The sequence below is a fragment of the Urtica dioica genome, chromosome 4 (genome assembly GCF_054948205.1).
Source record: "Urtica dioica subsp. dioica isolate 48M chromosome 4, U.dioica_male_clone48M_v1_H2, whole genome shotgun sequence".
Classification (NCBI taxonomy): domain Eukaryota; kingdom Viridiplantae; phylum Streptophyta; class Magnoliopsida; order Rosales; family Urticaceae; genus Urtica; species Urtica dioica.
Window position 1 is genome coordinate 7722214 of NC_142759.1, and position 26384 is coordinate 7748597.

Genomic DNA, 26384 nt, shown 5'->3' on the forward strand with positions numbered 1-26384 from the left:
AGACTTATTAGTCTACAACTGTTGAAAGTGTAGACCTATATGTCTACAATTACAAGAATTGTAGACATGTATATCTACAATTGGTGTAATTGTAGATATACATATATACAAATAGTCTCATTGTAGATATTATAAGTCTACAGTTACTACAACTCTAGACGTCGATATCTACAATTGTTGTTAACTGTAGACTTATAAGTCTACAATTTATGACAGTTTTTATTACAATTATACATATCAATCTAAAGTTATTCTGATTTTTGAATTTTCTTATTCAGGTATGAGAATGAACATATTTTTTGTATAAATGAGAGACAAGCCTTCGACATACAGATCACGTGTCGTCGGTAGACCGAAGAAGAGACGGATACATTCTCAAGGGGAAGAGCCTATTCTTAGGAAGTGTTCGCGATGTGGAGAAGTTGGTCACAATCGGACTACATGCAACAGTCCAGTTCCTTTGTCCGAGAGGAATGGATGAATTATTATAGTTGTATGTGTTTTTGGAACTAATTTCAGTTATTATAGTTTAATGACTAATTATATGTCTTTTTGAAACTTGGAGTGTATTTCAATAATGGATGAATGACTAATTATATGTTACAATTTCAGTAATTTATGTCTTTTTTACGTCTTTAATTCCTAAACATAAATGACAATAGTTGAAATCTCATACGTCCCATACAAAAATATAACTAACAGAAACCCGAGCCCGAACGAAATATCAAATCTCGATTAAAATATCAACTCCCAAATCCATTTTCCAAATCAATCATCAAACCAAACTGAGCGATTCATCAACTAAAACACAAAGAACTCCCGAGGCTCAGATTTTCTATCACACGACACTAAACAACAACAACAACACATTTCAGAATTCCCAGCCAAAAGAACCACACGGCCAAAACGTAAAACACGGCCAAAAACAAACAAACCAAGCTCACGGCCAACCTTAGCTCACGGCCAAAAACACACAAGCAAACCAAGCTCACGGCCAAGACCCAATCCAAAACAACACTCGCCCAAAACCAAGAACAAACCCATAACCGTCCAAAAGAATCATCACCGAAAGCAATTCAAATCTTCAACTAAAATCATCAAAACACGTTTACAACCAAAACCCCCAAATCAAAACCTAACCCTAATCAACATGGATTCCAATCTAAAGAAATCTCATCACCTCTCTATGTTCCTGAAATCCGGCCTCCTCCACAAGCTCTCTCTCCCTCCCGGCGTTTCTCCTAGCTCGCGGCGGCGCACACTTCACGGCGGTCGAGCGCTCGAGGAGACTCGGTGGTCGCGCGCCTGGGCTCGTTCCTTGGCAGCGATCCACGCGAGAGAGCTAAGCAAGGAGAAAATGATCGGAGTGGTCGAGGTGCGCGTCCAAGCTGGGCCTCGGCGGCAGCGGCGTTCTCCCTTCTCTCGACCGGCACGCGCGCGGTAGAGGATCGGTGGCTGTGAGTCGCGCGGTGGAGGATCGGTGGCTGTGAGTCGCGCGATGGAGGAGACTCGGTGGTGGCGCGCGGGAATAGGAAAGGAAGAAGGAAGGCGAGGAAAGGTGGTGGTGATGATTTTGGGTGGCCGGCTGGGAAGAGAGCTTGGATGATGTGGTCTGGAATTTTTTTTTCCTTGCTCTGTTTGCTCTCCAATGTCGCGCGAGTGAGGAGAGAAGAAGAAGAAGATAACGTGAAGAATGAAGAAGAAGGGCAAATATGTATTTGCTCACTTAAGCAACTACTAAAAGTGTCCAAAACAAAAAACTCAATATTTTGGTCCAAATCATTGAATTTAGTAGTAGATCCGGCCATTCCCCTAACCTGTTTTGAATTGAATATTTTTCTCATTCTGGCAAAACATAACCTAATATAATTATTTGAAACATATAAATCAAAAATAGAAATTTAATATATAAAGAGGGATGGTATTATTGACAGATACAAAGTAAGATTGGTAGTTCATGGCTTTCATTAGAATGCGAGGATTGATTATTTTGACACTCTTACTCTTGTTGCTCTTGCACCGAGCATTCTACTATGAAAAAGTCATGTTTATGGCTTTAAACCTAAAACCTGATTTGAGCAACATCTTTTGTTCTCTCTTTGTATTTTGAGTCCAGCTTCAAGTAATTTCATGTTCTATATGGATCAGGTGTTGGTTCTTGATCACAAGGGGTAATCAAAGCTATGATCAAATATGTGGTCACTCTAGTTAAAGTCAATTCTTATAAACCATGACTCCGGCAATGTCTATCATATGTGTTGGAATAAGAAGGCTCTAAGTTGAAAGAGTTGCATTTCATAATCTTATATGTATAAAAGCACCTTTAGAGCTTTGTGAAATGACTAAACAGCTTAAGAGATGGTTGTTTAACTATTCGATGGAATACCAAGTTGAACAAATAACTGCTTTATGCAAGACAAAGCAAAAAAAAAAAAAAAAATAGAAAAAATAGTAACTGACACATAGAATCGGCAACTTAATTCAGTGATAAAGCACCTAATTCTGAAAGACGATGCATGCATGGTGGTGGTGAAAAGTGATTCACTATAATAATTAGACATACACGGACTCCCCTAACTTAAAGATTTCCTTTCAAGTAGTCATCTTCTCTAACTTTTGCTAAACTGCAATCGAACCTCCTCTTAGATCAGAGATCCCTCATTTTTTCACACGACCCTCTTCTAAAGATCGTCTAGGGAAAATAAACACATACACACATTACGATTAATTGTTTGCGGCAAAGAGATTGTAGCGTAATTCTAATGCTGGATGAAGAACTATAACTAAAAAGAGTAAGTATGAGATAAGTCAATGCGTGAGACTAAAAATGTTAGTTGATTATACGGAAACCATAATAAAAAATAAAATCTCCAAATATCACAAAGTGACCCAATTCGGGCGGAAAATAATGTGACCAAGGTGACCCAATTCGGGCGGAAAATAATATGTGACCAAGGTGACCCAATCGTCTTAAACAAGTAGTTGCGCGTGGTCTTGAACAACATAAAATTTTGCCAAAATTATAAAAACGTGCACCAAAGGATCAACACCTTGCAGTATCTCACTCACTAGGCTTGTGTTTTGTAGTTTGTGTTTAGTGTCATTCATTCTCTAAATGACAAGCTGGCGATTACATTGTGCCACGCTATCAAATTAGTTATGATCGTTTAATCTTTAAATACTCCGTTCTGTAATATTGAAGAGCTTAAGATTCGATCATCAAGATCTCCTCTTCTTTCTCTTCATCATTTCTCTCTAATTTTGACAACAATTGTGTTTCTTAGAAAGTGTAAAGGGACTACTTGTATGGTATACAGTAAAATATTTTCTCGCACCCTAAACTCTCAAGTACACGTATACTCTAAAGAAGGTAATTATGTGTTTGTATAATTGCATGGTAGGTTTTAGTGATACACGAAAATACATTATATAGTACGAATATGTATGAATGCCATTCTATTGATAATACGTTGATCGTACAAAGTTTTTAAAAGGCATTCTGATTATTGATTATTAGAAGAAGAAACAAAAAAAAAAAAAAAAAAAAGGAAATAAGAGACACTTGGCCCAGACGAAGAAGCAATAATCTTGACTAAACTATATCAAGTGATTGTGCCGTATTTCATCATTTATTATTAGAAGATCATAGCTTTTACATTTGGAGGGCACTTGACATTTTTTTCTTTTTAGGCACTTGCCGTTTATAGGCATTGAAAATAATGCATCATATATTTCTTTAGGGGGTAACATATCTAACCATCAATTCAATATTTCATACTTATAAGTTGAATTTCCGTGTGGATGGGCACTGCAAAACTTACGTACATAAAGACCGAGATATTGAATAGATTCTTTCCAAAAAAAAAATAATAATAATAAAATAAACGATCTAGTTAATGGAACACACAGAATCAGAGCTACTTTTTATAAACTATGTGTATATAAGTTCTCTATGTTCCAAGTTCCGGTCAGGCAAGTCCAAAATCGATCTAGTTAATGGAACACACAGAATTAGAGCTACTTTTTATAAACGAGACTCCTTAAATTTAAACAAAAATCTTATAAATGGAATAATTAATATACACCTACTTTTTCAATGGCTGTTGGAGGCGCTGGGGATGGTGACTGTTCGGGCTCAAAGGTAGTATCGTAAATAGACATTAAGTGTGAGTTAAGTGTTTTAGTTTGTATAAATAGGAGAAAGGGAAATGGAACAGGAAGGAAATATTGAGTAAAGAATTGGATTGTTTCATTTGGAGAGAAAAAACCTCTCGAAAGCTCGTAAAACCTTGTAATTTTCCTATTCTCGAGTAATCAAATATTCAGTTCATATCAGTGACCTGAGCCTCGTGGACAATGAAGACACGTATCTGAAAAAAAAAACCCCTATCTGTCTTCCAGCCCATGATGTTCAACTTCATATAGCAAGGAATGAAACTAAACAAGAAGAAAGACATATAAAATGACAAACTAAACCACATAGAAAATCATAAAAACCAAACAATCAAATCAAAATCAAAACCAAACCTGAGCTACGCCAAGTTCAGTTCTTGAAGCTTCTTCTCCTTAATTCTCTGTGATGCTATTTCCAACCACTGCCAAATGCCCTCGTGTGATAGAGTTCCTTTCCAGATATATTTTTCTGTGGTTCAATAGGCAAAGCAAATCCAGTAAATGGCTAAGACAGCTTGCTGGGGGATTCGGAATCAAAGGAATAGTGGCACTGGCATTTTTCAACAGAGGTCCTTTCCTTTGGCATTGCCTTGCATTATATTAACACGAAATTTATTCAGTTATTTTTTTGTTTCAGACAAAAACTAAAGAAGTCACTGAACTGAGTTAAAAATTCTTTACAATTTAGAAGACAGGGATTCTGGTCCAGAAACTTGTATGCATCCTCAAAAATGCATCTCATGAGTAAGTCGGAATGTTGAGGATCTATAGTGAATATATTGGTTTGTTATGAAAATAACAGCATTGCACTTTATTTAAACGATTCAAATCCAAAAAATTTAAATCGCCATTGGATGACTCGCCATTTAGATGGAATAAAATGAAATCAGAGAGGAGAGAGGACCCTGAACAGGAAGCAGATTACATAGCTGATCATGAGGAATCTTGTGTGAACAGAGTGCTCTGATATTTTCATTAAGAATGCGCATTTGGTCCATTGCCACTCTGTCTTTCGGCCCATGATGTTCAGATAGCAAGGGCTGAAACTAAACAACAAGAAAAACATAGAAAATGTCAAATACATATATAGAAAATCATAATAACCAAACAATCAAATCAAAATCAAAACCAACCCTTAGCTATGCCAAGTTCACTTCTTGAAACGTCTCCCTTACTCTCTGTGACACTATTTCCAACCACTGCCAAATGCCCTCGTTTGATTGGTCTCCTTTACAGATATAATTATGTGGTTCAAGAGCCAAGGCAAATCCAGTAAATGGCTAAGACAGCTAGCTGGGGGTTTGGAATCAAAGGATTGAGATATTTTTCAACAGAGGTCCTTTGGGACAAAATTTTAAGAGTTTCAAGGAAAAAGCACCCCAGGAAAAAATGTTAACTTCAGTGCCTTGCATTATATCAAAACGAAATTTATTTAGTTCTTTTAGTTCTTCTTCTGTTTCAAACAAAAACTAAAAAGTCACTGATCTGAGTTAAAAATTCTTACAAAGACGGGAATTCTGGTCCAGAAACTTGTATGCACTCTCACAAATGCGTCTCATGAGAAGGTCAGAATCTTGAGGATCTATAGTGAAAAATATGGGTTTGTTATAATAAAAATGACACTGCACTTTATTTAATTTATAAGGAAATGATGTAATCCAAAAAAAATTCAATTGCTATTTGATGACCCGACATCCGTAAATTCATAATCATGAGTAGATGTTTCCTGCTCCCATTTCTTCCATCCACAAATCTGAGAAAGTAGAAAAACAGTCACTTACCTCTTATCTTTACACAAATATAAGTTGGAAAAAAAAAAAAACAAGAATTTTATTCATTTCAATAAACTGGGAGAAACCAGGAATACAAATGCTAATTGAATAATAAATAATTTTATATACAAGAAAACAAAATAAAACATTTAACCCTACCTTTAGCCTTCCGAGCCTCATTGTTAACACCACTGAACATCAAATGAAATAACGCAAAAAATAAAGTGAGAAAGTGCAACTGATGCAACCCATTTACAGAAATAAGCAGGCTCATATTCCTATTAGCAATTAATCGAACTAGAGCTCTCGTTGTTTTCTAGTTAACCCATATGTGACACTAATGGCAAAAATCTTCATTATAAATGTTTTCAATTCAGAAAGTGGACTTTAATTGTTTTTAACTTTTTACCATCAATCTCATGAACGTGTTGGTTTCTTTTTCCAATGAAATAGTAGATACTTACAGTTTTGAAATAAAGTGTAGCCACCAAAAGCTAAAGATCGGCGCCCGCCCGAACTACAAGAGTTTTCTCCCATGTTCCTCGTTGCTTGGTTTCGTTTCTTTGAAAGAACACGTAGACATGGTCTCCGCAACTATAATGGGGATATATATTTTGAAAATGTAGGTCTAACTTAAAATCAATAGATGCGAAATGAAGCCCATAAAAACATCAGCTCTTGGAAATCACGCTATCAGAACTCATATGACTCAATATCAGCCCTGAAAAAAGAGAGCAGAATTTAGTAAAATCTACTTGCGTTGACCTTCTCAAGAGCTTCATACAGATAACAATTTTATCAGCCAATATGATTATACCCTGTAACTTAAGTCAGTAAAATGAGGTTAATTAAATCAGACTTATGCACTTTTTTTCCTTTTTTGTAACATAAAAAAGTCAACTTTACTCTCCGGAAGAATATCAAATACACAACAAACAACCAAACTTCCCTTCAAAATGGTCAAAACACAGACCAAAATCCGAATCACTTTCCAGCAACAGAAAGAAAAACAGCAAGCGCTTACAGTACCGAGCTTGTGAAGGACTTTCTCCAGGACAAAGACAATGGGGATGGTGATTAAAACGGCGCAAAATCTGGTGACTGCCACGGTCGACGTCTAGTCGAGCTTCCCCAACTGACCCGTCATCTCCATTGCTTTCCGACCAAACTCCAAATCACGCATTTATAAAATAAATCAATGACTGATATTTAAAAAAATAAATAAATAAATAAAAATAAATTAACCTTCAATATGTGAACTCGAAAAAATGGCTGGCTGCTTTTGAGAGTGTCGAACTATGGCCAATTTAGTTTTGCATGAACAGTTGCTATGAGGAGTTGCAACTGTGGCCCAACGATATAAAAAATGTTATAACCTACCTTTTTTAGATAGAATAAAATGAAAGGAAAGAGAGGGGGAGAGAGAGGACCATGATCATCAAAGTAGACAATTCCAAAATTGTCCTAGTATGAGGAACATGCTTTCAGAGCTTGGTTGTCAATGATGAGGTCTCAAATCCGAACAATGCCCGTGTGTTTAAATTCACACGCCACTGTTTGTCTTCTGGCCCATGATGTTCAGATACCAAGGAATGAAACTAGACAAAAACAAAAACATAGAAAATTTCATATACATAGAAAAGCATAAAAATGAAAGGAAAGAGAGGGGGAGAGAGAAGACCATGATCATCAAAGTAGACAATTCCAAAATTGTCCTAGTATAAGGAACATGCTTTCAGAGCTTGGTTGTCAATGATTTGGTCTCAAATCCGAACAATGCCCGCGTGTTTAAATTCACACGCCACTGTCTGTCTTCTGGCCCATGATGTTCAGATACCAAGGAATGAAACTAGAGAAAAACAAAAACATAGAAAATCTCATTTCCATAGAAAAGCATAAAAATCAAACAACCAAATCAAAATTAAAACCAAAACCAAACCTGAGCTATGACAAGTTCACTTCTCAAAGCTTCTTGAGCTATGACATATATTTTTCTGTGGTTCAAGAAACAAGGCGAATTCAGTAAAAGGCTAGGACAGCTTCCTATTAGATTTGGAATCAAAGTAACAAAGGTTCTTTGGGATAAATTTTCAGAAATATAGACCTTTTACCCTCTACTCTAGTTTCAGCTTGTTAGGTTTCATATTAGACTAGCCGAGTGCTATCTAAATTGTATTTTGTTTCGGTCTAGCTGAATCGGGTTTTTTGTAAGTCCTATGGAATTGATATATTTTTGCCCCAAATTTCTCATGCTTTTTAGAATTAACCAACCCAAGCGAGTTGTTCCATTGCAAGAACATGGAGGGCTCTCAAATAATGGGACGTTTGTAATTATTAAGAGACACTAAAAAGAGAACCTGTTGAATTCCCGACATCATCTTCAGATAGTTTTCCACAATGTAGATCAGCGACGTAAAATATTGGAAAAAAAAATATACAAAATTAGGGAGTAAGATAAAAGACAAGATCTTAGACAAGGAAACTAGAATTGAAAAATTAGAAAGCCAAACAAAACTAACCATCCATCAACCATTGATGAAATGTAGGCTCTCCTAATTATGAGGTTTGAATCTATCAGCACCTGAACTGCTTCCAAAGACTTTCTCGCCTTTTTTCTTGCACTGTCAACCTGAAATCAATATATCAAAAATATAATGTCAATAAGAATAAATAATCTTGTTATTAAAAAAACAGAGAATGAAAGGAAAATCTTCGCTGGCGTGTTCTTCTGTAGTCTCCCTTCTCCAGCCATGATCTCACCGGATCACCACTACACTGTCGTGGTTCTCTTGGCTTCACCGTCACCGATCCCAAGCATAGGCTCTATGGACGGGTAACCAATACCCGACCCGCACTAGTTCGAGCATCTGCGAGGGACGGGGGCCGACGATCGGCCTCAATATTCCGGCGACGGCGTCGTGACTTCCTGGCGAACAGAAACCCCAAGAACCGGAAAAACAGAGAGAATGTTGACTTTCTAGGGCTTTCGTTTCGCTTTCTAGGGTTTATACCCGTTATTTGAGGGACGCGACAGGACTTGATTCTTTCCACAGCGAATCGCGCTCTTCACCCGCGCTTTTATCCCGACCGCCAACGCTCAGTTCTCAGGCGTCTCCGTCACCGGAGCCCCGGCAGAGGTTCTCCGATCCAGCAGCCGGAGGGGTTGAGACCTGGAGGTGGCGGCGCGACTTGGCCTCGCGGACATCGCCGCTGATCGACACCACCAACGGTTCCAGGCTCAGCAGAAGATTGAAAAACTCCTACCGGCGAGCTTGTTGCCGAGGCCGGCGATGACGATTGTCCCTGCGACGGCGTCGGGGTTTGGCGACGAGGCACAGATGGACAGGCTGGGAGCAAGTAGATACGGTGGCGCATAAACCCTAAATGCGATTCGTTAACCCTAAATCGCTAAAAAGTGGGGAGAGAGAGAGAGAGAATTAAAGGCGAAATTAAACGCGCAACAAGTTTCTCAGGTGACACTTTATAACAATGTTAGACTTGGGGCTCAAATAACTTCCTCATTCATCTTATCAACGTTGGATTGTTTTCTGATCAACGGCTGAGATAGTCCAGTTGTACACATGGCTGATTACAACGGACAGAAAATCTTGTTTCCTTTTTTATCATTTTGTTTCCTTTTTTACTTTAGACACGCGCCATAAAATGAAACGTTAGTAGTAAATAGCAATCAACGTGCTTGGGCTTCAAGTCACCCCAAATATCAGAGGAATTACTAAACTAACATTTTTTAAGTGTAATATTTCAAAAATAACTACTATATCAAATCCTCTCAAAGATAGCCGTTTTTCAAACGGTAAACAATTTTTTTTTCTAAATTAAATTATCAGAAGTATAAAGTTAAATAGAGTCCAAACCCGTAAACGAGTTTTTTTTTTAAAAGTAAACATCAAGAAAAATAAAGAAAAGTGATGCTTCAACTTAAAAGAAATTATTTTCGTAATAAAAACTTTTTAATATTATTTTCGTGGTAAATGACAACAAGCGGCTATCAGAAGCAACTGAGATAACAATTAGCTTGTGCACAGCAATAACTAATAACACTAAATTGATTATATAATACCAAGCGGATATAGCGTTTGTAGTTATTAGGGTAGTTGTTATTATATAAATGTATTTAGTTCTAAAATGGCATCACATAATTAAATAGGGGTAATTAGGCCAATAAATTAATAGGTTACCATCTTTTTAAAAAGTAATCTGAGTTTCATTTTATTAAAAAAAATAACTCACCAACGCGCAATAAATTAAATTATTTAAAGAGTTATTGTTGAATGAAGTCAATGCCAATAAATTAACTTCTTAGTTAATTTAATTTACTACGATTTGATGGATTATTTGTAGACAAAATAAAACATGGGATAAAATTTTAAAAGTAGTTAGTGAAATTACTATTTACAAGCAATTCATGATTCCAAATACGTGAGTATGTAGGGACCATGATGTATATCATTCTAAACTATATAGTGCACAATAATAGCTTACACAATTTTTTGCCAAAAATATAATTGAAATGTTATATAGGTTTAAATAGCATTAATTATACCTCTTTTTTTACTATATAAATTGAACTTAGTTTTAGAATGATATAATTCTATGCATTTTTCATCTATTTCTTATTTACATATAAATATCTATATTGATCTCTATTTATCTATGTATAGATAACTATGTGCTTGGGAGTCCCTAATATATTAAAGATAAAATAAATAAATAAAAAACAATACAATGATATAGATTCATTAAGATATTACACTCTAAGATATTTTTGGGAGATGGGCCCAGTCATATTATAGAATATGAAAAAAAAAAAAAAAAAATAGAGAACTTTTTTTCTTCAGAAAATCAACAAATTTAGTCAGTTATTTTGTTGGATTTTGTATTGACTCTATCAATTAAATTTTAAAGAAACAACTGGGATATCTCTTTGCAGAATTGTACTCAATTTCATATACGGCATATTACGTCGAGATCTTTTCTTTAACTGCGGGCTTATTTGAAGATTTTTTAGGTAAGCTAAAACATAAAATTGTAATAAATAAATAATAAAAAAATCAACATTTGAACTTTGAAGGGGAGCCCAATAAGGCAACATCCCTAGAGAAAAAAAAGGTAATAAAGGTACCATAAAAAATATATTAAAAAATGAAAATGAAAAAAAAAACTTACATAATAAATTCAAATGATAATGTGTATTTTTTAAAATGTTACAAACATATTTTAAGTAATTAACAACAAGATAAAAGGAAAAAAAAAATATATGGGACTTCTAGAACTGTACAATATGGTATCGGGAATTCTCGATTTCATGAAAAATCGTTTCGTAATTTCTTGGTACCATTTTTTACGGTTCTAAAAGTGTCATTTCTTGCAAAAATTATAGATTCATTTATATAAAAACGGATGTGTCTAAATAATTATTACAAACTATAGTCGTGTTTGTGTAATTTCGCTCACTTGTGGTTTTTTTTTCTTTTTTTAATTTTTTTTACTATAACATGAAAGAAACCCCATGTCTCAAACTGAATGTGACTTCAACCAATTAATTATTATTCTATACTGGTAGTTTTCCGGAGTGATGGACCATTTGTACCTCCAAGACAAAAAATCCAAAGAAGATGGTGTTTTTTTTGTTTGTTTTGAGTTGTTATCAAGACAGGTCCCAGACTTTACTACGTGCCATAGGTTGTTGCTTTTGAATTATTGATTGTAACAATAAAAATACAGCATCACATTCTTTGGACAGTGAAACTTTTGTGTAATTTCATGTTTGGATAATTTTTTATAATAATCTTCCTAAATTTCGGCAATATATTTGTAAGCTCGTTAAATAATTTATTTGTAGGTTCTGATTCTCTAATAACTTTCCTTTATAATAATCTTCCTAAATTTCAGCAATATATTTTGTAAGCTCGTTAAAAAATTTATTTGTAGGTTCTGATTCTTATACCATATCCTTGTTTGATGAGCCTAGTTTAAAAGTTCAGAAAATTAGAAGAAACAAAATAGCTGATTTAAACGTTTGACATTGCTAAATAGCAAATGTTTTGTAAATATTAGGTAAATAGCCACTTTCAGACGTAAATCTTAGATAAATAACCAACTTTTGGTACATGAAAGTGGCTATTTAAAGTTGGCTATTTACCTAAGATTTACATCATAAAATGACTATTTACCTAAGATTTACCAAACGTTGGTTATGTAGAGTCAAACATTTAAGTTGACTATTTTCCTAATAGACCCTTAAAAATTTGACTTTGCAACCGGAATCAGAACATCACATATACATAATCTGGATTTCAAAATTCCTAAGGTTGGTCTCGGCGTTAGCAACATTGTTCTGCACCAGTCTCGGGGGATGAGTTTCAAGGCCGATAATTAATTATTTTCTAAGAAGAGACAGGAAAGGCACATCATAAGAAAAGCAAGGGAGTGGCTTGGCATGCTCAAAAGGTGATTCTAGCTCATATAAGTAACGTGCGGTGTTGGCCCGATGCTCGGTTCGTGTTTGTTGTAGCCCTCTTCTTGGCCTTCTTCATATTTTTGTAGCTCGTTCTTCACGCGAAGTTTGGACCCTAATTTATTTTATCGATTTGCTAATGATCATCATAGCAATGTTCTTTCGTGGAGTTTCTAATAAATCTAAGTTTAAGTTTCTCTTTTCAAATTTATTGGTCTTGATTGATATTATAGATTCTTTTGGTCAAAGAGGCGATGGCTATTGTAATATTCGACACATTTTACATCCCATAAACGGTCTCATTTAATTTCATCAATGTGTTTGATTTGGTTTGAGACCAAATCTATATATGTATAGAGGCTCTCGAAGTCAACATTATTGGTCCCCGGCTATTTGACATATAGTGGTCTCCGCTGAAACAATTGTTGTAGCTATTTTTTGGTCATCAACGCTTTTGAAAGTAAAATCTTAGATACCAATAAGATAACTTACTTTAATAAGCTTAATCTTCCTTTTGTACATCATTGGTCCTTCTAAAGATGCAAAAGTTACATTCATTAACAAAGAATAAAGCAGAGTAGACAGACACTTTACTTATATTAAAGGCTCTTAATCCAAGATTTAGCAAAGACAAAAAAAAATAAGCCCGGATCTTAGCATTAAATAAAAGTTTAGCATTTCGTAAAAGAAAGATAAAGAAGTTTTATTGGAAGACAACGAGATTCACACTATAAAAATATTGGAAGAAGATTTGAATCATGAGTCATCTAAAACTGAAAAAAAAAGGAAGTCTTTTGTTCCCAATGGATTTTTAGCTAGATTTGGGCCAGCTTAATTACATTATAGATTTCTAGCTACTTCGAATTTTTTTGGCTTTCTCTGGAATTTCAATAATAGAAGCAGCAATATCACAACTATATACTTAGTAAAGTGTATATTATATGGGCAATGATGATTAGAGGCTATAAAGATGGTCAAGGTAAGAGTAATTAACATTTTGGATTAAGAAGTGATGGGTGGGGTTTGGCTATAAGAGCTACAAGGGAAAATGAAGATTCTTCATTTATTTGTTTTTGGCAGGTCGTTCCGTGATATGCACTATAATCAAAGTTGAGATTTAAGCCCACAAGGGGCAAAACAGAGACAGCTTGTGGGACATAACATATTATTATTTCCCTCTTTCTCTCTCGCCTTGAAAAAAAATTTATACAATAATGGAGTCTCCCATAAGAAAGAATAGATCTTGATTTGACCGCACAGTGATTTCATTATATCACAAGGTTATTTACGTAAGAAACGTTAGAACTATATATAAAATCACGTGTTTGCGCATCCATTTACAAACACACTACTACTAAATTAGAAGTAAGCAACCAAGAGGAGAATAGTCAAAATAGTCAATCTTGTGGGACCATGTCAACTAGTCCCATGATTTTGTGATCGGACGGCTGGGATTGAAGTAATTAATATGGTGGATTAGATAAACATGTGTGGACACGTATCTGTATGCATACCTAGGTTGTTAGTGTTGATTGTCTGACAGTCACTTTCTTTGTCTCCGCAATTGCGTATTACACTATCAAAACTTCCCTCCATTAATAAGTGTTTTCGTATGCATGTACGTGATTTTTTTATTTTTTTTTAGAGATAGTGTGATGTGTGTGTGACACACAAAATAAACATTGGCTGTCTCTTTGCGTGGATTTAGTAGTGATTAGCTAGCGGCTGTGTGTTTTTGAGTGTTGATGACAATTCAGTTAAAGAAAAAACATGGGACCCTTTTGGGGATTTGGGTTGTTATTTGCAATTCTGATGATTTACTTTGGATGAGAAGACGCAAGAAATGAAAAGGCCAGCTCATGGACTGTTGTCGCGATATCTCTCTCTCGCTGCGTTTGAGAGAGGTTTGTTGTTGTTATTATTATACGACATTATATGTATTGACTATTGGGTGACAAAATGGGGTTTTGTTTGGATACAATATCACAAATCGCTGCCATGGGCTGGAAAGGACTGGTGAAGCGACTCCTAGCTGGAAAGACCCGATTTTCGCGGATCGTGTCGTTTTTCGCTTTGTTTTTTTATTTTGTTGATGATACATAAACCAAATCCCAAAGAGAAATTTCACCTGGTATCTCACCACTCTATATAAATTGTTACTGTTACCGAGAGAGTACTATGGTATCCAAAGCTTTTCTTTATCTTCGGTTTCTTTTGTACTTTATGCTTTGATAAAATCAAGTCATAAAATACTGGGTCAAACCAAACGCATCTCGATTTATATGGGTGTGTTTCTTTTTTCCCTCATGATTATATATTGATAAGAAATCGTCATTACCATCGTCATCACCGCCAATCAATTACCTAGAGAGAGAGAGAGAGAGAGAGAAAACTGTGGCCACAAAAATAACTATATCATCGAACTTCAACAAATCACATACAAATTATATAATTATATGATTGGATATTTTTATAAAAAGTAAATCATTTCATATTTAATCAAAATCATAGATATATCATATAATCATTGCTTTCCCCTCCCAAAAAAAAAAATAATATTTAATAATTAAAATCTATTGCCTATTGCTGCCAAGACAACTGTAGTGTCGGAGAAGCCTATTGCCTTCCCTAAGGCCACTGAAGTAAGCGCCGTGAGTGGTGGAGTAGTGCGTTCGGTGCGTGGCCTCTCCGGCGAACAGAATCTGAAGCGGCTTCTGCGAGCTCGCCGGAATCTTAGGAAGCGGCTCGGCCATGGCGTCCAGATCGTCCCCGCTGGACCCCACCGCCACGTAGCTGTACGACCCCAAGAAAAGCGGGTCGTTCCCCCACCGGCTCCGGAGAACCTCCTCCACCGTCGCTCCGCCGACGAAAGCCGCGATGGTCTCGGAAACGCCGTCCTTGATCTCGTCCTCGCCGAGGCTCTCGAGCTCCAGCGCCTCCGCGCCGGCGAACCACGAGAGGAGCACGCTGGAGCCGTCGTAGATCGGGAACATCGACGCCGTCTTCCTCATCCACGTCGGAATCCTCTTCTTCTTCTTCTTGCTGTTGAACGCCATGCGGAGGAACGGGAAATCCCCGGGGCGGCCCGCGAGCTTGACGAAGAGCTTGTTCACGACTCCGAACCCTAGCCTGGCTATCGCCTCCGACTTGAACTCCGGGAGCGCCGGCGCGAATTTGACCGCCCCGGCCTTGAGAACCCCGAGCGAGACGGTGACCAGCACGTGGTCCGCCTCGGCGGAGGTTCCGTCGGAGAATCGGACCTTGACGGGGCTTGAAGAGTTCGAGCCCCACTCGACGGTCTCGACCTTCTTCCCGAGGCGGATCAGCCCCGGCGGGAGGCCGGAGGCGAGGTGCTCCACCACGCTCGAGTATCCTCTTCCGATGGTGATCTCCTCGTCGGAGCACATTCGGTACTCGCTCTCCGCCACGTAGTCCAGCGTCGCCAGATCGCCTGCTGACGTGTACGTCCTCTGCGTGTTCTCGAACACCTCGAATAGAGCCTCCTCCAGAGAGTTTCTGGTCCAGTCCCCGGCGATTATTTCGTCCCCGTCGCGGCTGGCCTGGTAGAGAGCGAGGGCTTTGCTGAGGAAAGCGCCGACGCTGAGGCGGTTGCTCTCCTCCTTGCGGAGGGACTCGTAGGCCTTGACGGCGATTTCTGTGTTGGCTCCGGCGAGCTCTTTGTTCTGGACGAAGGACATCAGGGAGTTGAAGAGGTCGGAGATTGGATCGACTAGGGTTCCGTCGGGGACGAAGCCGCCTTCGGCGACGGTCACGAGGCGGGCGGGGTCGTCCTGAGAGCCGTCCATGCACTCCCAGGGGCGGTCGGAGTCCAGGGCGCCGATGTCGGCGGCGATGGCGTGGACGGGGCTTCCGCCAATGCCGTGGATCCACGTGGCGCCCATCTCGATCCGGTCGCCGCCGAACTCCGCCGTGCGGATCCGGCCGCCGATTCGGGTGCCGCCCTCCACGACGGCGAGCTCGAACGCCCCCGGAGCCGCCGAGTGGAGGCGGTTGGCCGCCGTGATGCCGGCCATCCCCGCCCCGATTATCAACACCCTCGGCTTCTTCGCGGCCATGAGACTGAGACTCTGAGTGAGCGAGTGAGAGAGAGAGAGAGTAAGAATTAAATGAGGAGAGAGAAAGAGGGTTTTTGTGTGTGTGTGTGTGTGTGAGTGAGATTTATTTTGTGTCACGGAATCTGAATTTATAAGACCGTCTCGTAAATGATCTTATGATGGTCTTGCTTTTGTGTGCGTGTGAAGGATTTGAGTACAAGGCCTGAAACGCCGGTACATCATGATTTGCTGATAATTATAATTTTTTTAAAGGTAAATAATACGGACTCTTTATGGAATGGAAGTACTAATTTAAATTTAAAGATTCGAAATGTAATTTCTTTTAGTCAGATTTGTTTTGTGGTGACTCGAACCTCTTTTTTTTTCCTTTTTTTTAAGAGAATGCGAACAAACTTTAAAAAAAATTGTTAAATAAAAAGTATAACACCATTTAATATTTTAAAAAATGGTGACCTAGCCTAATTTTCAATAGTGATTAAGAAAATAACACTGAATTTTTAGAGAGCTAGACATGAGTTATGCTATATCATTAATGCTAGGAATGCTCTATCCTCCCTGGTTTGATGGAGAGGTTTTGTGAGGCCCATTTAAAAAAAAATGCTAAATCATTAGTTAATGCTCTCGATTAACTACACTATAATTTTAAATAAAAAAGTCATTAGACTATTTCAAACAATTTCTTCTTCTTCTTTTTTGACAAAATTTCTTTATTAAATCACAAAATATTAATTAATACACTAATTATGTATACTTAATTTTTGTCACTGGAATTTTGTCATATTTCTCTTATGTTAAAAAATAAGAAAAATAAAAACAATTATGCAGGTAAGAGTACATTTAGAACTAGCACTACAGGCCTCATAGCTTTAAATATTATATACAGATAAATAAAAAAATGCATGTAATCACAAATTATGAAGAACTTAACAATTTAAAATATAAATTTTTGTACCACAGAAAAATGCAGCTAAAGAAAATTTCGAAAAACTTAAATTTTAATTTACACCATTGATAGAACAAAATGCACCAAAGTTTAAGGAAAAAAATACGTACGAATATTTGTAACAATTTTATTTTTTTATGAATTTTTTTTTATCAAATGTATGGCTCTAATTTACTACTTTAAATTAGTGTAGACGTCCAATAAAGAAAGGAGTGTGGAAAACTTTTTTGAGGAAATTTTTTTACAAAATTTTAATTTATGATTTTAAACTGATGTGAATAAAAGTGCTCGCTACAAGTTATTGTGTTGCCCCACCTTAGTCTAGAGCTATTAAAAGGGTCGGGACAAATCGAGTCAGTTGAAGAGCCATACATATTCATGAAAAAATTTGTGACAAATATTCGTACGTATTTTTCCTTAAACTTTGGCGCATTTTGTTTCGAAATTTTTTGGGGTATAGTTTAGGATAAAAAACCGAGAGTTTGAAAACAAAGGGCCGGACCTGCCCTTTTGAACCTCTTTTACCTTGGCCACATGTGAGCGTTAACTATTTTTGCTACTCTGAATAGGAATAATTATATATTACTGTTATTAAAATATAATTTTTTTTTTTTTTATGTGATAAAGGATCTGTCTTCTTTAGAACAAAAAGAAATTATTTTATCATTTCGGGAAATCTTCATAATAAAGACAGGGGTCTACTTTTATTAACCTCTAGTGGTGGCAGTGACGGATACAGAGATTCATTTCTGTGGGGGGACAACAATTAATTTATGCACACAATTAACAATTATCATTCTTTTAAAATTAAGATGAAGAATAAATTATAATTGAAAATCTTTAAATTTATTTTAAAAATGTATTAATTTGTTTTTGTTAAATGTATTTTAGATTGCTACCTGAATTGTGTGTAAAAAAACGAGCTCTTAGTATTTAAAAAAAAAACAATTAAAAGTAATAATTGATATTATATTTGTTCCTATAATAGATTCAAAATGCGATCTGTGAATATGAATATTTTTTATAATTAAATTATAAAATTTATTCATAGAAACTAGAGTTTTGAATTTTTAGAAAATATAAGTATACATTGTATTAGTCTTTTTAGTATATATAACACAAGTAATATATGTCTCGTGCATTGCTGCGGAATAATTACTAAATTTTAGTTTGGAGGAAGAAATATATAGAGACATGTCCAAAAATATTTAGGTTTGAAAAAAATGTATTTAAAACTTTTTGAAGATATTTTTATCTTTCTAATAAAAAAACGGTACGAAAAAACATTACTTGTGTTTAGGGTTCAATCTCTTATTTTTATTCCTGGTAAATGAAGTTAAAATAAGCAAATGTTCAAAAACCTAATAAAGCCAAAAAAGGAGAAAGTAGGGAGCCGAACTAGCGACCTTCAATATGCATCCACCCGCATTAGCCATGAGACAGGCAACGTCTTTCAGAGAGTATGAAAACATTGTTTTTATATAGAGAAAATGGCGGCAAAAATACCAATTGTTTTCGTATTTATACAGTTTGCTACCTATTCTTTTTTTTCGTCGGCGAAAATACCAAATGTTTACTTTTGTTGTCTCCGTTACTACCAATTTTGAATGGATGGTCTGGATTCATTTTAAAAAAAAAAAACCGTTTAAACATATTTATTCAGGTGATGTTTATTTGATTCATTTTTAAAAATGAATATAATGAAATATTTTATTAACTAACATAATAAAAAAACGAGTTATATCTCTATTGTTCTATCGAGAAGTCTTTATTCCCAAATAAAGAAATTCTCAACTTCAAAATCACAAATCGAAAGTAATGGCCGAAGAGCGTGGAAGTGATGGTGTAGACGATTTCGAACTGGGTGAAGAAGAGTACGACGACAACGGAGAACACGAGGTCGACCTTCAGAGCACGACTCATCCTCAACAGTGGTGGGCCGCCGTGAACGAAGCCTGTAACGTCGGCGATGATGGCCAACAAGACTCGGATGGGTCATGGGAGGAGAGCGATTTGGATAGTTTGTGCAGCGACGACGACGTCCAGACTCGGAGGGGGAGGAGCCGGAATGAGTTCAATCCACAGTCAAGGTTTGAGAATTTCAAGTTTAAAATCGGAATGGAATTTCCAACCATGACTCATATGAGGAATGTTATGAGAGAAGTCTTTATTCAAAACGATAGGGATTTTAAGTATGTATTCAATGATAGTCAAAGAGTGCGAGCAAAATGTAGAGGCAAAGGGTGTAGGTGGGTTTTATACGCCAGGGTCAAAAATACTTATTACAACGGTTAGGATTAATACTCTTATAGACGAACACGATTGTGGCATAGTTTTTGATAACAAGCGCGTGACAAGCCGATGGTTGGGAACACATTTCTTGGAACAATTTCAGCTAAACCCGAACATGGACTACATAAGTTTCAAGAGTATGGTGTGTGCACAGAAATTCAGCAACGTGTCCAGTACCATGTTTTATAGAGCAAAGAAGATCGCAAGAGATGCGTTAGAGGGGTCGGTGAACGATCAATATGCTATTCTAGAGGATTACTGTAAACAATTGACATCCACTAACCCAGGTATTTGTTTCTCAGTAATTATGTCTCAGCTATAGGTTGGAAAGAAAGCCATGAATTCTCTCATCTTAACACTGCAATGAACGTGGCAAACAAAACATGTATTTATTTCAGATTAATAAAAGAGATACCTGATTACATAATGTATTTGTTTCAAAATCTGATTACATAACGTTGTGTGTTATAGGTACAACTGCTTTGCTAAAGACAACTCTTGATCACGGGAAAAGGGTGTTCCAAAGGGTGTACATTTGCTTCAAAGCGTGCAAAGATGGATTTAACAAGGGATGTAGACCACTCTTAGGCTTTGACGGATGTTTTCTAAAAGGATATTGCAAAGGTATGTTGCTGGCTGCTATAGGTATTGATCCAAATAATTCTCAGTATCCAGTAGCATTTGCAGTGGTTGAGAAGGAAAATACCGAGACCTGGACATGGTTCATGAAGCTTCTACACGAGGATCTTCAAGTTGAGAATGAAGCCAGGTTCACAATGATGAGTGACAGGCAGAAAGGGTTGGAGAAAGCTCTAGGTGATGTTTTCCCTGGTTCGGAGATTAGATTTTGTGTTCGACATTTGCATGCAAACTTTAAGAAAGAGCATAGTGGATTGTTGTTGAAATAGATGCTTTGGTCTTGTGCACGAGCAACAACAAAAACAGAGTTTGCAAACAAGATGAATGCATTGAAAGAAGAAGATGTCAAAGCACATGCGTGGTTATTGAAGAAGGAGCCGAGAGAGTGGAGCAAGTCACACTTTAGATCAACAATGAAGTGTGACATGCTTTTGAATAATATGTGCGAAAGTTTCAACGTAGCTATTATGCATGCTCGAGACAAGCCAATCGTCACACTCCTCGAGAAGATCCGTTTTTGGTTGATGTGCCGTTTTGCAACAAAAAGAAATGATGTTGAGAAGTGGCATCATCCAATTGGCAAGCGGATAATGGGGATCATTGAAAAACACAAGGGTGTTGCAAAATATTGTCAATCAACACTAGCAGGTACACATTAGCATAATCTGTTTTTTATTACATAAGTGTAGTGCTAGCATAATCTGTTTTTGCTCGTATATTACAGGTAATGCTAAATTTCAGGTCAATTTTCTTGGGGCCGAGTCTTTTGTGGTTGACTTGAGGGCCAAGGAATGCACTTGTCGGGGTTTTGAATTAAGTGGCATTCCTTGCCCTCATGCGTTGTCTTGTATTTGGGCATCCGGACTAAATCCGATAGACTTTGTCGATGAGTGGTACAAAAAAGAGGCATTTATCATGGTTTACAGTGGCATTATAGAGCCAATGACTAGCCCGGACAAATGGCCGGAACCTGGAAAAAATCCGATTTTACCACCCCCTGATGTAGCTTTACCAGGCAGACCAAAGAAGAAGAGGAACAAGGCCAATGATGAGCCACCTCTTGGTTTTCCAGACCCTTGCCATGCTAAGAAGCACTCTCGGAGAGGACAAGTCAATAGATGCAGCAATTGTGGTCAACCGGGACATTCAAGACTGACGTGCAAGAATCCAGGACTCGATAAGGTAATCAATTTACTTTTTTTTTTATAATCACAAAATAACTCACTTACACATTGTAGGTGAATCAACCAAAAAAAAGAGGAAGACCTCTCAAAGACAAAAACAAAAAGACCCCAGCGACTCTGAAGAGAGATGAGCGCCGAGAGAGACAGAAATCCAAGTCACAAGACCCTTGTTCGAAGTGACTCAATCTCAGCCTCCAAATTGTTCTTCTTCTTGATGAGTCCAGGAATGATATGCTTGGATCTTTCACATACCGCGGGATCTTTCCATCGGAAAAAATTACAGCCACCCTCTTCCTGATAACCGGATACGTGAGCATATTCCAACAAAGAAGAAGACGAAAAGAAAGTCATCGATGAGAATGATGTTTTACCTTTTTTTTAGCGCACCCATAGAACCTCCTACCAGGATTCGCATTCGTCCACGCCGTCCACGCCGTCGAAGGCACGCCACAGCTGCAGTAGTACCACGCTATGTTATCGTCCATTGCTACGAAATCACGAGGAAGAAGACGACATAGATGAAGCGATGTCGGGCGATTTTACGATGAAACTAGGGCTTTCAATTTGGGGCTAATCTTATTCTTTCGATTTAAATGGGTATAGAGATCTCGTGGGGATATTATTGCATATTTATTAGCTGGGGGTATTAGATAATAATAATAAATAAATAATAAATTTGGAGATAATATTTATTAAATCATTAGAGTCCGTTTGTAAATAATAAATAAACCTCAAAATTGTTATGTTTAAAGAGGTTGGTTTAAGATGTTGACACGTGTAAAACCGTTTGTATTTAACACTCTTGGTAGTAACGGAGACAACAAAAGTAAACATTTGGTATTTTCGCCGACGAAAAAAAAGAATAGGTAGCAAACTGTATAAATACGAAAACAATTGGTATTTTTGCCGCCATTTTCTCTTTTATATATTTGGTTAAAACGCATAAAAATATAAATAAATAATTTTAAAAATCAAATATTTATTTTTTTCTCCCTCTGTAGATCCGTCCCTGATCTGGTGATGTGTCTTTCTGCTACCAATCCCAAATATAATATGGCCATATTGTTTCCTACAAAACTCATACTTTTGTCACACAAAATTTATTTATTTCTATTAACTTCATATAATATTATTTTTTTGTAATGCTTATAAAATTTATATTATAATATAGTCTAAAATAACTATTTAATTGACTAAAAAAATACGTCTAAATAGGTAAGGTAAATAAAAAACATAGTGAAATTTTTTATAATAATAATAAAAAAAAATATTTTTACTTGGCGTGGCCGCGTGTGCAAGGACTTGACGTTGGGCATGCCTTGGCGCGGTGTGACTTGACGCGAGGCATGCATGAGAAAGGACTTGGCGCATGCATGCTTGACATGTGGTGGGTTTCGGGCCTGGAATGATTTGAGGCCAAAGACTTGGAGCAGACAAGGACTTGACGCTAGGCACGCCTTGGCGGAGTTGACTTGACGCGAGGCATGACTTGGTGCATGCATGCTTGGTACGTGATGGGCTTGGCGCAAGGAATGATTTGAGACCAAAGATTTGGCGCTGACAAGGACTTGAGGCTGATCGAGAACTCCTTGATATGGGCATGACTTGGTATCTTGGCGCGGGGCACAACTTGGCGCATGCATGACTTGACATAGGGACGACTTGGCGTGAGTTGTTGGTGCGTGGAGAATGAGTGACTCAGCGTCTTGCCGCGGACATGACTTGGGGTAGGGGCAAGTCTATTCTTTGCCCTACGCGAGTTAGGCCCACGCCTAAGGCTCCAAAATTTCAAAAAACAATAAAAGCTAAAAAAATACCCCAACTCGAAATTTTGTAACATTATTTCTTTATAACATGATTTTTTGTAATTTTTTTAAGAGACTTAATTCTTAAATTTTGGCTAAGGCCCCCAATTGTGTTGAGTTGGCCCTGCGTACGGGGCTTCTCCCCGGGAGATCTTGGTGCCGAGTGGGCTCGAGCAAAGGTCAATGGTTGAGGACTCGGAACGCACGGCATTGGTTCTGGGACTTGCGTTCAGCCATCTCTGAGCTTAAAAATCTTCTAACAATGGGCTCGGGGTTTTGTATTTGGGTTCTTGCGTTGTAGTTTTGCTCTCACGGTAAAAAACGACAGCATAACAAACAACACAAACCAAGTGTAAATAGCATGACATTTAACAAAACACCTAACTTCAAGTTTTGATAAACTCTCCATCATCTATACATTTTAGTGTAAGCTACATATATAAATTTTAGGTTTACATATCTATTTATTGAAAACAGCATCAAAGAAAAATGATGAGCAGTATTAGGGGGAAAATGTATGATATTACTTAAAATCTCAAAATAATATAAAAAATGAAAACATTTGCAAATAACTTTAACATATGGAAAAATTTGGAGAAACAATACATCAGCAAAAATTGATTGATTAATCCAAAAAACAAAAAACAAAAAAAACGTTTACCTTGTACTTAACAAAAGACTAGCGTGCATTATGATACAATAATAATGCATATTGCCCAATATACTTCTTTGAATATATTTAAACAGCTCATTCTTAACAGTATTATTATTCTCAAAGTTTTGAGATTAAACTTCATTATACTTCATGGTTTAACAAAAGTCCAACAGGTACCCAGTCTTTTCATTCCTAGAGAGATAGGTTGAATTAAAGAGATTATTGACATAACCTTTTAACAACCTTCAACAAAATTAGATATAGCAAAATGCTGGGACACTCGACCAAACTGCGCAGCTTGGCCTTGATCGGCCGATGGGCCGTCGTAGAGTGGGGACTGATGTCCCAAACCTGGCATTTTTTTTACAACCATTTACCTGCAATTATTGACCACTTGGTGGAGCTTGATGTAATCTAGCTAGTTTAATGTATGCGATAATCAGCGTAACAATTGTCGTGGTACTGCTATACTATTGTATATATGTAAAAATTAAAAGTCTTATGAGATAAATGTGGCCATTTCTCCTTTATACTTGCACTCGGATTTTTTTTTTTTCTTTAGCAATCAGCATCTAAATATCGAATTTTAAATACCAAAATGTATGGCAAATGAACCATATATTCTTTAATCTTTTTTTTTTAAATGACTGGTAAGGTGCGCTCAAACAACGACTTTTGAGCAATTTTGTTACCAAATATTTTGTCCCACATTTAAAAATCGATCCAGAAAAGCAATTTTTTAATTTTTTAATTTTTTTTAAGAGTTGCTTATATACTTTTGTCAATTTTTTGGACAAAAATGTACATCCAAACTAATATATCTTATTTCAAACTCGTTTTTCTCATCCTCTCATTGCTCTCTCTATCTCTATAACTGTCTCGGTTATCATTACTCACTCCTCCGTCCAACAATCTCTCGATCATCTCTGTAAAAAGTATTAATTATGTTTTTATAAAATATATGCTGGCATCTCCATCAGTTACATATGCGCCTTTGCCGATTTTTTATTCGTACGTCGGTGATGATATTTCACTATTTTTGTTAGACGTGTATGCTGTCATGTATACACGTTCAATAATTTGTGGACTATGTAAATGTGTAGTTTGTCGCGTTGGGTTATTTTATTAGTACGGGTCTTTTGTGTTATCTGATTAGTTAAGGATCAAAACTTTTATATTGAGTACGAACTTAACGAGTACATACTCGGTTCATTAAGGTTTAAAGAGAACGCTTTTTCACAAGGCAAACTGTAATTACCAGTTTGTACTTTATCATTATATTGGGATTGATTATCAGTTATATAACCCAAGACCTTGTGATTATTGATCAATTCGACACTATGGCGGTCAACTTATACGATGCTTGTGATGTATAAAGGCAAATCTTTGCCACATTCTAGCATTTATTACAGTGACCCATTATTATAAATAATATTATTCGCCACTCCCACTACCATGTAATAAGCTTGTCATTGTCAATACTTCTTGTAAATTAGAATACTAATAATAATAATAAAGACTAGTGTTCTTCAATCATCTCTAGGATATATCAACTTCCATTGCAATCTTCATCAAAGGCAGTGTAGATATGAAATGAAAGTAGTGTGCACAAAAGGTTAGAGAATAAAATGGATATATCATAAAGAAGAAGCTTTAAGGTGAAGAAAAAAAAAGGTGACTAAGACGTTTTCTTTACGACGGCTTTGATTGACAATCAGTTGTTCTTGTTCCACGAGATTTTTTTTTTTTTTTTTTTTTGTTAAACACATTATTCGAATTATTATGTTAGTGGAATTTGTCTTTAAGCTAATCTTGTGACTAAAATAGTCATCAAATTATTGCGTTTGTTGCATTTTGATTCTTGTCGCAAGCATACTATTTTTTTTTTTTAGAAACATAACCCCTGAACAAGTCAAAATCAAAAAACATATTTCAGAACTTAAATAACATGTTTATGATTTCATAAACCTTTAATAGAACGCAATCTTTCACAAATTACACAATCGTAATATCATATCGTTTAAGCTGTGAAATCAAATGATTACATATCTAATACGAATTGTTCATAATAACACCGAAGGAAACAGATTTGTAACGTACGTTTAAACTAAAGCATAGTAAGTGCGTCAAAAGAACAACGATAAAAGGATAAGATCTACTTGTTGAAGAATATAAATATCCCACTACTACAAGTCTTATATTTTATTACATTAAAAGCATGACTTAAAAGAGATTTTAATCTCTAAGCAAGTAACTTAAAGTCTATATATTTTATAAAAAGACTTCACTTATTATTTATAGCCAAAGATTAAACGTCTTAAAAACATCTAAGCATTTGAAGTCATTTTTTAACTGACTCGAAACGGT

At 36.5% G+C, this 26384-nt stretch overlaps 1 protein-coding gene, 1 long non-coding RNA gene and 1 pseudogene across 17 annotated transcripts; 1 reads left to right on the forward strand and 2 right to left on the reverse strand.

The window, feature by feature from the left end:
* Positions 1-3189: 3189 nt before the first annotated feature.
* LOC149399962 (uncharacterized) lies at positions 3190-9379 on the reverse strand. Of its 16 annotated transcripts, none has more exons than XR_016296636.1 (12): positions 8465-9377; positions 7885-7939; positions 7627-7794; positions 6970-7543; positions 6410-6666; positions 6105-6136; positions 5867-5926; positions 5678-5755; positions 5307-5578; positions 5078-5219; positions 4528-4642; positions 3190-4437 (listed from the first exon to the last, which is right to left on the reverse strand). It is a non-coding gene; the product is annotated as an uncharacterized LOC149399962 (long non-coding RNA). The 16 variants fall into 16 exon arrangements; XR_016296641.1 differs by having other exon boundaries at positions 5307-5401; positions 5862-5926; XR_016296635.1 differs by having other exon boundaries at positions 5862-5926.
* A 5433-nt stretch (positions 9380-14812) lies between these two features.
* Positions 14813-16721, reverse strand: PAO5 (polyamine oxidase 5). Its single transcript, XM_089613233.1, has one exon. It carries the CDS (start codon positions 16497-16499, stop codon positions 14997-14999), a length of 1503 nt encoding a protein of 500 aa, XP_089469359.1. The 5' UTR covers positions 16500-16721; the 3' UTR covers positions 14813-14996.
* Positions 16722-19260: 2539 nt separating this feature from the next.
* Positions 19261-22019, forward strand: LOC149399964 (uncharacterized; annotated as a pseudogene).
* Positions 22020-26384: the final 4365 nt, after the last annotated feature.

What these genes read in the sequence shown, in the direction of transcription:
- PAO5 (XM_089613233.1), bottom strand. Translation starts at nt 16,499, where the DNA reads ATGGCCGCGAAGAAGCCGAGGGTGTTGATAATCGGGGCGGGGATGGCC.